Genomic DNA, 12,746 nt, shown 5'->3' on the forward strand with positions numbered 1-12,746 from the left:
AAAAGTCTGCCTTATTCTTGGAAGTATTTTAGTTTTTGAGGTACGCCTAACATATTTAAGGAATGGAAATCATGCAAGATATATTTCACTGAATATATTTCACTGAGCAACTCTGTTTTTCAGCTATTACTTTCATCAGATGGATGAAAACAGAGCTTGTAGATAGTAGAGATTGTTTAAAGGGCACTTCAACAAACCTCTAGGGACTTCCGTGAGGCACAAAATAAGCTTCGTCGACACAACACTGGCATTGTTTGCAGTGCATTGTGGAAATGGATTGGTGGTGTTCTAGACCAAATGAAGATTTGTCACTCTTCTGAGAATTAAACTACTGATTTTCCTGCTCTACTTCACTTACATTGGCTTTTGGTAGCCTTGCATTATTTTACTATTCATGCTTAGAGGCAAGATCATTAGAGCATCTTTTAATTTCTTTGATAGGGCGTTCATGATGCTCTTGGAAGCTCATGAATATGTTGCCTTGGTTGAAAACATTGCATTATTGAAAGCTGTGTCTGCTTCGTTGGATCACAGCAGGCAGCAAGTTAATATGGTCAGGTGTTCTAATAAAATAAATCATATAAAACCCAATGGAAGTCTGTTGTTAATGTTGCTATTAATATACTGGTCTGTTTGCTACGTCAGCTACATATAAGTCCAGATTTCTATTGGAAATTTCCATATTAGATCAAAATTGTAGGAATGCTAACAATACGGCTCATGTTGGGACTACTAAGGCAATATTAATAATACAAATTAATCTGCTTTGCATGCTGGAGAACACTCACCTCCTTTTTTCCTGAGGATAATGGAGTGTGCTAACCAGATCCTCTAATGAACATTCTATATAAATACATTTAAATTATAACAATAGCTAGTCAGTATATTACTGCATTATGTAAGGATTTTTGTGTTTTTTCTGGTAGCCATTTAAATGAGCTGATTTCTTATAAATATTAAAGCTTCTTATTTTCCTTCATTTATAGGCACTGGATGTTGACCGAACTGTTCTTTATAAAATGAAGAAATCCGTAAAAGCCATAAATATTTCTGGGCTTGGTATGTACAGTCTAACTACATTGCTAAAAACTAAGTATTTGAAAACTTGTCCTACTTATGCATTTGCTGGGAATATCTGTGAAAGTGTTATAGGCGTGTTTGGTGCAGACATAATGCTGATTCCCCATGAACCCTGGTTTGCCAACCAGAAGCTCATGAATAAGCACTTTATGTTGCCTCTTTCTTGAGTGCTTTCCATTCCTAGAGTTAACCATGGTTCTTTGTTTACGTACGCACTGATGCAAGTTATGCTTGATAAAATCCATAGGTTCCCCACAAATCAAAGATTGAAAACATGGTTTGGCATGGGGTTGAAAATGAAAATTTTGAATTGGTACGCAAGTAATTTAGAATCATAGTAGATACTGGGAAGTAAGAGTGAAATGGTTCTGAAAGAGGAGGGGAGAGGGAGTGGCCTTGTTAGAATGTAACTCTAAACTGTGATTTAAAGTTAAATGAATGAGCCTTGGGCTTGAATACTCCCCGCTCCTCTACTGGTGATTGGAATCTTTATCCTGTGTTTCTAATTAACCACAACACTGTGCCCAAAGTTGGACAAACTGTTGCTAGTCTTAACTGTGGTTGGGTATATCAATTATCATAAATTAGCATAATGTCCAAACCATTATAATGTGTGTTCATAAAGTTGAGTTCCATTTTGCAGATAACAGTTTGCCAGGAGCAAGTGTTGGGCCATCGTGAAGACATTTGTAGACAATAATCCTGCACCACAGCCAACAAGTTTAGTAATGGTTTTGCAAAGACCTCAAACTTAGTTTTATGGGTTTTACTAATAGTGCATTGTATTTCTCCTGACTTGAAAGTAACTTTCCATATACAGTCAAACCTCTTCTTACATCCGCCTCTGCTTGCGTCCATTTCGCCCAAACTCAGCGGCAAACCTGGAAGTAACCGGCGGGTTTGCTGCCGTTTGCGCATGTGCAGAAGCGGGAAATCGCCGCCCGCACCTGCGCACAATGGCGCCTCTCCCAGTGACCCGTTTTGACCTCCGGACGGACCTCCGGAATTGATTATGGTCGCAGGTAGAGGTTCCACTGTAATGTGTTATGCCATCTGAGTGCAATACTGCAGCCTGGTGATCTGTATGCAAGTTTCAAGTGATGCTTATGGTAATTCCTACACTAGCTGTAACTGCTATGTAGTTGGTTATTTGGCCAGTCAAATACCATCAAATTATGGTCAAGTATTTAAAAAATATAAACTTTGTTAAAACAAAAATGAGACTTTAGACATCTATAACAACAAATGTAAATAATTGCTATAAGTTAGGTATTGATTGATTAATCACTGTTGCTCTGTCCCAGCTCCTGCCAACCTAGCATTTGAAAGCGCGCTCAATATCAATTCATTTTCCTTCTGAGTGTTGAGGTAAAGATTTCTGCAAGGCTTATGTTTCTCTTTTGGAGATCTTTGCAGCTTAGACCAAGCGGGCCTGTAAGAGATTCACAGCTATGTAGCTAGATAGATTGTCCCTGGGTAGTGTTGGGTTAGCAGGCAAGAAGTCCTCATTGCTAGCAAATGAAACCACAACAAAAAATTGAAAGGTAAGCTGCTTCCAAGACAGTGGCAATCTTGGCCTCATTGAGTTACAGAATTATAGGCCTGGTTTGTACACATGGTGACCCAAATTATGGGTTATCAGGACTGCTCAGTCATGCAGGTTCCTGGAGAGGATCCTTTGCTCCTCCCCCTCTTCTTACTTCTGTGCCAAGGTTTGTTCATGGATACAGCTTGCGGTTAGCGAGGAGGGAGTTTAACCACAAGATCTGGTTTGGATGACATGCTGAGCCAAACCTTGGCCTAGCTCATCAGAAAGGAAAAAAGACTTGACAATGAACAAAGCAGCTCTGAGCTCCTCTCCAGGGGCCTTGCAAGCTCACAAGCTATAGTTTGGCTTACTACGATGTGTGAACAAGGCCATAAAGTTGAAAGGGATCTCAAAAGTCAGATAGCCTTACTCCTTAAAGGAAATCCACTGCTACAGCATATCTAATAAGTGACAATCCAATAGGTGACAATCCAATTGACCACTGGCAAATAATATAACTCACATTTGACCGTTCAGTTGACCAGTGTGACAACCCTAAAATACAGAGGAAAATATTTGTAGCTCGTGGTAGAGCACATGCTTGCATTCAGAAGATCCCAGGTTTGGTCTTTTGCATCCGACACCAGAACTGCACATTGCTAGAGTAGTTCTCAAACTGTGGGGCATGCTTGCTGGCAAAGGAGACTGCAATGTTTCAGAGGTGGGAATACCTTGCAGCAAACAGAGCCTGAGGCACTGTTCCCATGGGTTTAGCACTGCAGCCCCCCAAAGTGCTATACCAGTCAAGGGAGCTTTGGCCGCAACAGCTCCTTCCTAACCTTTGCAAATGTGGGTAAAACATTGTGCACACTTAGGTTAGAGGGACAGTGTTGGAAAGGACGATTGCCTCTCTAGGCTGGCTTACTTTTATATCTTTGAGTGTTTGGAATTTTCTGTTCACTTTTCCTGTATGTTATCTGTTTACCTTTGTAAGAGCTGTTTTGATACTTTGGACCCTGATTCATACACTTTGTATGTGCACTTTGTATATACCTATACATGCAGCGTTATTCATTTTGCTGCAGAGCGATAGTTCCCCATTGTAATGAAATGGGACACTTTTCCTGGCAGGACTGGCAACTAAGTAATTGTTAATTAATTAGCCAGTTTTTGTTAGAATTTTATGTATAAGACATAAGTGATTGTTATTAAATTATTAAGCTGTTTGATTTGCAAGGATCTAAGGAATAGAGGGGTTTTTGTTTGCATGTTATGACAACTTGATGACCTTTCCCTCCATTTTGGAAATCTTTTTTTATCTATTATGCATTGTTGACTTATCTAGTGGGTTGCTTTGAATCTTAACAAATGTTTAAAATATATAAAAAAATTGAAAGTGTTCAAATGCAACTATTTTTCAACTGCAGGGGCTATTTTACATTAGTGGAGACCCTATTGCAGCTATTGAAATTAACATAATCTTTGTTCTCTTTGAAGCTCATGTGGAAAATGAAGAACAGTATACTCAAGCACTGGAGAAATTTGGAGGAAACTGCGTCTGCAGGGATGATCCAGATTTAGGAACAGCATTTCTAAAATTTGCAGTATTTACAAAGGAGTTGACGGCGCTCTTCAAAAACTTGGTATGAAATAATTTGGCCCTCCCCAAAACTATTATTATATGTAGACTTGGAACTGAATGGTGTAGCTTTAGCTTTTAACCAGAATAAATTAATCTTTAATACTTGATCTCATACAAAGTCCAAAGCTTTGATAGACATTAAGCTTAGCTACCCTTCAAATTTTGCAGTAACCTTCCAGTGGCATCTGAGGAAGTGCAGTAGAATATACTTTGACTTAGTGGTGTTTTTTTTCAAAAAAGAAAACCGAATATCTGTTTCTGAAGCTTAGCTAACAGAGCTTTAATTTGGAAATGTGAATGTCTATAGAGTTGAAATCTGATTACTGTGGGGAAATGTTTCATGTGTGCATGCAGTGGATATTGTAAATGGTTGTAAAGACAACTTTGTTATCTAGCCGTCTCAAGGAGAGACTTCCAGCCTCTTTTATAATTGGTTTCTTTTTAAACCCTTAATAACACTAATTGCTATCCTCTGACTGAACCGAACCCTCTCCTGGGGGCTGGGAATGAAAAATGGGGGAAGAGGATGAGTCATTTTGACCTGGTCTCCACATTGCATCGCAGTATGATTGTGTTGAATGGCACTGATAGTGTTTGTTTGGATGTTGGAAGGAGATACTTTAAAAAAAGACAGCTGTGCCACTCACAAGCCCTTTCCAGTATTACAGCACTTATGTAATATTTAGTGCCTCAAGAGTGAGCAGCAAGGCGTTTTTGTGTGAGTTGCTCTGTCAACTTCTCAGTTGTCCAATGGTTGAAAAAATTCTTTTCTCAGTAACATCCCACTCTACATATAAGCAGCACACCTATCTTTAATGCCAATGTGGTATCGCTGCACAGCTGGGAGTACTGTGGCAATGCACTGGCAAGTATATCCTATCCTAAGTACCATAGTTTTCCGTGTACAGTGGTATCTCCAGTTGCAGATGGGATCAGTTCCTGAGCTCCGGTCAGATCCCAAGGTTTCCACAACCGGAGGGACTGCTGCTGTGTACGCACGCATGGCGGTAGAGTGCTTCTGTGCATGTGCAGAAGCGGTCTACTGCTTCTGCACATGCGCGCAGGGCAAAAACCCGGAAATATACTTCCGGGTTTGCCGCTTACGTATCCGGAAGTTTACGTAGCCGGAGGGATACGTAACTGAAGGTACAACTGTATAAGATGTTATTTTTTCATTATAAATAAATGTAAAAAATTGGGGGTCGTCTTATACACGGATAGTGTAGACAGGTGATTGGTGGCATCCGCAAGCAGGAGCTTGTCAGCGGCGATTGGGCAGGTGAGCAACACCCCCCCCCCAAAAAAAAGCTCAACAACTCTGGGCAATTTCCCGCATTTCCTTAATTTGTAGTTCCAAAAAAATAGGAGGTCGTAATATACATGGGGGCATGTTTTACATGGAAAAATACGGTACTTGTTTCCCAGACTCACATAAGATGCCAGATGATGGCAGCATCCAGAGAAAAACTGTATGCATTGAAGGGCCATTAACGATACCTAATCACTGACCGATCGAGCATAATCCTAAAACAGTACCAAGAAGGAGAGGTGAAGAGAAGGCAGCAGGAGTGAGTGTCGCGTAGCTAACCTTAAATGAAGTTCATATCAGATGGAAAGAGTTAACGTGTTGTGCTGCAGATGTCAAATGTTAGCAGACATGTGGGAAGGGGTACACAGCGTGTGGACAGATTTAGGAGTGTTTGGGTTGAAACAAAGCCAATAAAACCAGTGGGTTGTGGTTTTTTTAAAATCTTACTATAAAACACCACAGAGACTGGGTTTATAAGGACAAATGTCAATATCCCTTTCCCCCCATACACTTATTTTCTCCAAATGAACCTTTCCCTCAATCACCTTTGTGATTGATTCCTTTTGTTGATTTTTTGTAATAATTAGCCTGCAGTCCTCTACAAAATGAGTAGTGGAATAGGCTCTGTTGAGCATTGGGTTGGTTAGATTAAAAAAAACCTAATACCTTAGTTTTGAAATTCCACAATTTAAAACCATTTAACGGAGCTCCTAGCTTTTACTGTTTTTACAAGCCTTCTTGCTAAACTCTTGTTTTCAAAAACACTTGTTATGTTTTAGTTTCCATTCATGAAAATGAAATTTCAAATAGAGTCATTGTGTGTGTGTGTGTTTAATCAACTTGAAAATTAATACTTTGTGTCTTTCTTCCTTTTTTTCATGAGAGCTCACTTCTGTGTTGTGTGTATAATATTTCCAAGCACTTTGTGAAACCCCTTTTATTGTTTGCCTTGATATCAGTATGTGGAGCACTTTCCAGAAAAAGTAATTAAACACTTTCCTTGGCAGAGCACAGTATTATTCCTTGCCAAAGCTTCTGTCATTCATTTGGCACTGATCACTGAATACACTTGTGTAAACTGCCTCCAACTTTCTTTAGGACAGTTGTATGGTGACAGTCTCAGGTGGCTTTGGTTAGTTTGTCTTTGGAAGATTGTATGGACAAGTTTACTTAATGCTGATAGAATACCCCTCAACCATCAAGTCATACTTACATCCATTGTGGTTAAAAATCTATTCATATGCGCACCATATGAAGGGACTTTCAGTGTAGCAGTATGTGTTGGAATACTGCAGCCAACTCACTGGAGCTCATCTATATATTGTTAAACCCTGGTTTAGTGTTACGTGTTAATGCAGCCATTGACCTAGTTGGCATGTAATGCTAACCTTGGCTTAGCAGGAACATGCAATTGTGCTGGCTTCTAAAGAAGAGATCATGGCTGCTTCACTCTGAACCTGAGTTGGTAGTTGGTTTTGCTCCTCTTTGGGAGCTCATACGCTTAGGCATTCACACTAAACCATGGTTTGGTTTAGACATTGACCATGGTTTGGTCTAGTGTTACACATGAACTGACCCATGGCCTTGTGCTGCACCTGAAATGGCTCCTTGATTATGTGGCGATAGAAAAAAGCTTTGGGAAGTCCTGTTTTTCTTTTGGATTGTTTCTTGCTAAAGCCAACACCAATTATTTTTGTATTCTGATGGTCTCTTTAGGTTTGAGCTTCCCTTCTTGATGCTAGCGTTAGATTGAATTGTTATTTATTGCTGGCATATGTTGATTCGCTTTATTCTGTAGTCTACAGTTGCTTAGACACCTGTTTCAAAACCTTTATTTCCTCTGTGCTTTTATCATTATAGGGAAAGCAGTTTGTTAAGTAGAGAATGATCACAGACCACTACAGAGTGCATCAGGTGAATTAGTGATTAAAAAACAAACAAACAGAAAGCCACAATTATAGGTATGGATCTGTAATTTTGATCACACACATATACAGTATAATGTTCCATCTGTTGCCAGCATGCCTGCGCTGTTATTTGGATGAAGTTAAAATTTAACGCAATAGCAAGAGAAAACAGCCACACCTTGTGCACTGTGAGTTAGTAATAATGAAATAAGGCTGCCTGCAAACTTCTAAGAAGGGAATCTGCCATTATCTTTTCCCTTTCCTCAAATGTGGAAACTAGAGTCCTGCACCTCTTGGGGACCAAAGCACAGGAAAAGGCACCATGAGGTCTCCCCAAGGAATCGGTGCCTGCTCAAGAAAGCTATCTCTGCTACGTTTTCATAATGATATATTATGTGCACTCACACTGTTCTCTCTTTGATTTGCTTCTCCCCAAGGTTTGGATACTATTAGTTCTGTCTGGCAAAGTAAGGCTACTGAGCCTAAGAGCGAGCATGTTTTAAAACTATTGCAATTCTCGTTATAGATCCAGAACATGAACAACATCATCACTTTTCCACTGGACAGTTTGCTGAAAGGAGATCTAAAAGGAGTGAAAGGGGTATGTTGTATATATCTATATATTTTACCAATACAGTGGTACCTTGGTTTACAACCATAATCTATTCAGGAGGTCCATTTGTAAACCAAGGTGCGCTTTCGCCAATTGGGCCTTCTAAAGAAATTTGTTCATATTCCCCCAAAAATGGGTTGTAAGCCAAAAAAAGTTTGCAAACCTGGACACGTACTTCCGGGTTTGACGTGTATGTAATCCAAAACGTATGCAAACCAGACTGTTTGCAAACCAAGGTACCACTGTATATTATGTTGTTGTTCTTGTCAGCATAAGCACATTTCAGCTGGAGAACCACCCATTACAACCCGTCATATCCATAGTATTAGATATAGTATTTTAATTACATTTGCTTTGCTTTACTTTGTTCTTTGAGCTAGTACTTCTAAGTGTTGAGTATCTAAAACAATGAATATTCTGCTTCCCTGGTGTTAAGAAGTATGGCTCCCAGGCAGATGGGAGCCCTGACAATTTCTTATTTAATATCCATATAGTAAACACCATAATCACATTCGAACGCAAATGAAGAATTCGCTTATTGACTTTTGCAAAATGCTTGAAAATACACCATATATTATAGGGCATTGAAAGAAAACAGTGCTGGGGATGCTTGCAAGTGACCATAAAACAATGATTATGTCATTTTAAAGATTTATTAGCCATTTAAAAACATGCGCACTACTTAGCAAAGACCCCCTCTCTGCTGTGACAGGAAAATTATATTTATGTTTTGGCTAGCATGAGTTAACAGGCACCAAGGGCCTGTTTCGATGCTATTTCCCACCCAGAATTCTCCTTTGGGAGTTATTGTGAGGGGCAGGGTTGGACTTGTTCACTCTGTCCCATGCACCTCTCAGACACTTTAAACAGAACTTAACCTTTCACAGTTATCAAAGTATCCATGTTTAAATGACCTCACAATTTCCCAGTTTGGTTGTTTATTTCCCTTCCTCAGTAAACGGAAAGGAGAACAGTGTAGAATGCTTGTCAGCTTAAGGCCTGCCTCCAATGTTCTCCTCAGGGACAATCCTGGAAGCAAAAAACAAACAAAAACAAAACATTGACAGGCTGGTGGCTTAGCTTAGCTGTGCAGTAGGCTGCAGCAGAGTCTGAGTCTGACTCAGGTAAGTGGAATCTGAGGAGCCATAGGCAGTGGATGTGGTTACAGGTAAGCTGGAAGTGTGGAGGTAATACGGTCTGCATTGCTATTTAAGTGGCAAACAGGATACGGAACATACAAAGGTTTTGTGTACCACTGGAATAAGAATGAGTCGTTCTGCTACATATATTATATAATATAATAATATAATATATAATATAATATATATATATATATTAATATAATATAATATAATATAATATAATATAATATAATATAATATAATATAATATAATATAATATAATATAATATAATATAATATAATATAATATAATATAATATAATATAATATAACATTCTTTGGGGGGCAAGGAGCCTCAAGGCATTTCCATGGGGGGAGGGAAGGAAGGGGATCAAAAGAGTGGAGCAAGGAAGATAGAGCCAAATATTCAAGTCTCTCTCTCTCAATTATTTTTTCTGCTTGAGCTACTTTTGTGATTGGTCAACAGAGGAGATGGAGTGAAAAGACTCCAGGGAGTGTCTGCAAGATAGGCAAAAGCATATAAATGGAGTGGAGATTCACAGCTGCTTTGCTCCTTCAGACCCGGCTATCTATCAGATACTTTGATTTACCCAGAGTTCACGTTGGTGTTGAGCACGTGCTTGGGTCAGTGTGCTGATCTTTGCTCCCACAGAAATCAATGGAGGGTGTATGTTGGACTTCCTGTGGGTTAATCTCCCACTGAATGGACACCATTAGAAGCTTAGGGAATGAATCAAAACCCGTGGGTGTTCAAAGGGTGACAAAGGTGTTCTGACTGCAAAAATAAATAAATACTGGTTTGGGTGATTTGAAGGATGCTTCAGAATGAACCTTTTAAAAATGTTTGTTTTTTGCAGGATCTGAAGAAACCTTTTGATAAAGCATGGAAAGACTACGAAACAAAAGTGTATGTATTTTCTTTCTGTCAAATAGCCAGTAATTTGGATTTGTTGCTAAATAGCTCCCTCCCCCACAATGTACATTTGTTCAGAAGGAAGAGCCACTTCGTTCACCGCACTCAGGACTGCGTAGAGTTGCAACTCAAGTTTTTAATTCATGAAGGATTTAGGTCAGTGCAGTTCCAGTTTAGCTACCTGAGAGGCTGATCCAGTCATGTGTGTGTTTATTACTTAATGGCTTGAAGCTGAATTGGTTAGGTGGTTTAGTTGAAAGGTGTGTTGTGCAGGTGGTGAGGCAAGCTGATATAAAAAAATTACGTCAATGCTTGAGTTGCAGCGCCTGACATCTGCAAACCATCATTTGATGATGCAGTATTTGAGTGGCAAACATATCTCAGTCCCCTTGAAATCAGTGGGACTTTATATACTTTCTAATGGTTGATTATCACTTGGTATAACTTATTTCTAAGGTTTTTTTTTTTTAAAAAAAAATTAATTAGTTGAAAACATATGTGTGCTAATACCTTACCAGAAGTACTTAGAATGCTCTTTATATGTGCTTGCATTGGTTTTGTATGATTTATACTAGTTTCCTGTTCATGAGCTCTCAATACCAGATTCCTAAACTGCTATTTTGAGAGGTTAGCACTGGCTGAGAAACGGGAGGACACCAGTATAGAAAATGAGGAAATCTCAAAGGTGCACAGGAATCTCTTTGTTTATTAAGGCCCAGGGCATTTTGAGTCAAGGAACTTCCTCAGGACCAATTAAGAAACAAATACTATCTCATGTAAAAACGATTTTGAATGTGCCCGTGTCTTTTAATATATGAACGCGTTATGTTGCTTTTTAACAATTGCACGTGACTGTTTCAAAAGAATACGTAATCTGGCGAAGTCTTTAGCACCGGAACAGTAAAATACATCAAGGTAAAGTCACCCAATGCTGCATGAGTCTAGCTTTAAAAAACCCCTAAATAGGTACTGAGATGAAATAAGAGTGGAGCAACCACTGGGAATCCTTCTCAAGATGCCCTCATTGTATGAACCTGTTGCTGCACAATGCTGAAAATTTGCTTTGCAACTCAGAATCTTATTACTGTGCAGTGTAGTAGGCCTTTCAATGATAAATTGAGTGTGTCAGGAAAGATTAGTTTCCTTCAACGTGTGTAGCAGGTGAAGGGAGAGAAATCCTGCTGGTTTAGCTTCATGTTGCAGCAACACTTTTGTTGGCATCCATCTTTCTCAAGAGGCAGTGTAGTGCACCTCCAGGGGTGAAGTCAAACTACTTTGTTGGTAGCACTGAGTTGACCTCCCTGGGGCGCAAGCCTGGGCAGTGTGTTTGGAGGTCCTGAGCTGCCCAGACAAATAAAACCCCACAAACCCATCTCGGCCTTGCTGATGTGGTTCAAAGGAAATCAGAGCAATATGTTTGGCTGCAGGAGTGGCCAGAAGGAGGCATGCAAGGCACCATCGAACCATCTTAGGCACTCCACTCTGGATTTGTGTAGGGTTTACTCCTCAGCCTTTCTTCTCCCAAAGATATCCTGCAAGGCAACAGAGGTTTAGGATCAGAGTTACATGGGCAACCTTCCCAGGTTGACGAGCCCCATCTGCCCCTGGCACAGGAAACCAATTTTGTATTTAACACTCCTTTTCTAAAAATAAGAGAAGTAGAGTTTTAAGGGGACAGTCAAAGGATGGAAAAGGGTCTAGCAGACCAGTAGTCACTGTAGACAAGAGCGGTAGGACGAATATACAGCCATGCAGGGCATGAAAGCTCCATCCTTTGGCCACTGGAAGCCATTGTTAAATTTTCTACCATGTCCAAGGCTTCTCCAGTGTTTGTCTGCTTGTTGCCAAATTTACCTCTGTGTTCAAGGAAGTGAAATCTGTTTGTTTATTTAATATATATTTGAGGCTGCCTTTTAGGTAGCTTCCAACATACAAAAAATGCAGTGATCACATAAATGAGACCATAGAACAATGGTGAGGTTGACAGTAGAATAGCTGTGTTGATAACACAACGCCTAGCAGAATAGCAATAACATCAGTAAAAATGGTCAACAACTATTTCAGCACCAAAGCAAACCAGCAGCACATTAGTATCCCTTCCCCCATCCCCCCCAAAAAATGAAAGTTGAGGTTTTGGGGCTGAAAGATGACGTGCCCAGTACCAGCTCTTTCATTTGGATGGTGTTGTTATTGCAAATCCATGGAATACTTTAAGACACTCTTCTATAATGTTTTCTCTTGAGAGAGCTTCCCTACTCCCTTCCACCATGTTCTGTGAATCAGAAGTCCTAAGCAAAAAAGCTTTTTAGGCTACCGGAGGCCTTTGGATGAGATGGCCCTGTCTCCCTCCAGCAATATTCACACCATTTTGCACAACGTCTGATGTGGGTTTTTTATTTAAAAGCCTGGTGTGCTTCCCACTCTCCATGCAGTACTGCAGTGCATGTTTCCTTGAAAGCTCACAAACAAAAAGCTCCCCTTCTGCCTGCAGCAAGGCTGCCATCACTTTTTATTATACGCGGATGAAATAACAGCCTCTTGGTGATGCGTTTGTGATCGCACTAAAGGAAAAGCTACTTCTGACAATGCCTCGAAGTAGTTGTTGCAACAG

General features: G+C 39.9%; 1 protein-coding gene across 5 annotated transcripts in view; it reads left to right on the forward strand.

Moving 5' to 3' along the window:
* Positions 1–12,746, forward strand: part of ASAP2 (ArfGAP with SH3 domain, ankyrin repeat and PH domain 2) — a 91,755-nt gene that overhangs the window by 28,152 nt on the left and 50,857 nt on the right. For all 5 annotated transcript variants that reach the window (XM_083730095.1, XM_083730098.1, XM_083730096.1 and 2 more), the window contains exons 2-5: positions 987–1,059; positions 4,106–4,251; positions 7,993–8,067; positions 10,080–10,129. In XM_083730095.1, the coding sequence (XP_083586221.1) occupies positions 987–1,059; positions 4,106–4,251; positions 7,993–8,067; positions 10,080–10,129 (344 nt within the window). The remainder of the gene's footprint in view (positions 1–986; positions 1,060–4,105; positions 4,252–7,992; positions 8,068–10,079; positions 10,130–12,746) is intronic.

This window comes from Podarcis gaigeae (genome assembly GCF_964106915.1).
Source record: "Podarcis gaigeae genome assembly, chromosome: 3".
Classification (NCBI taxonomy): domain Eukaryota; kingdom Metazoa; phylum Chordata; class Lepidosauria; order Squamata; family Lacertidae; genus Podarcis; species Podarcis gaigeae.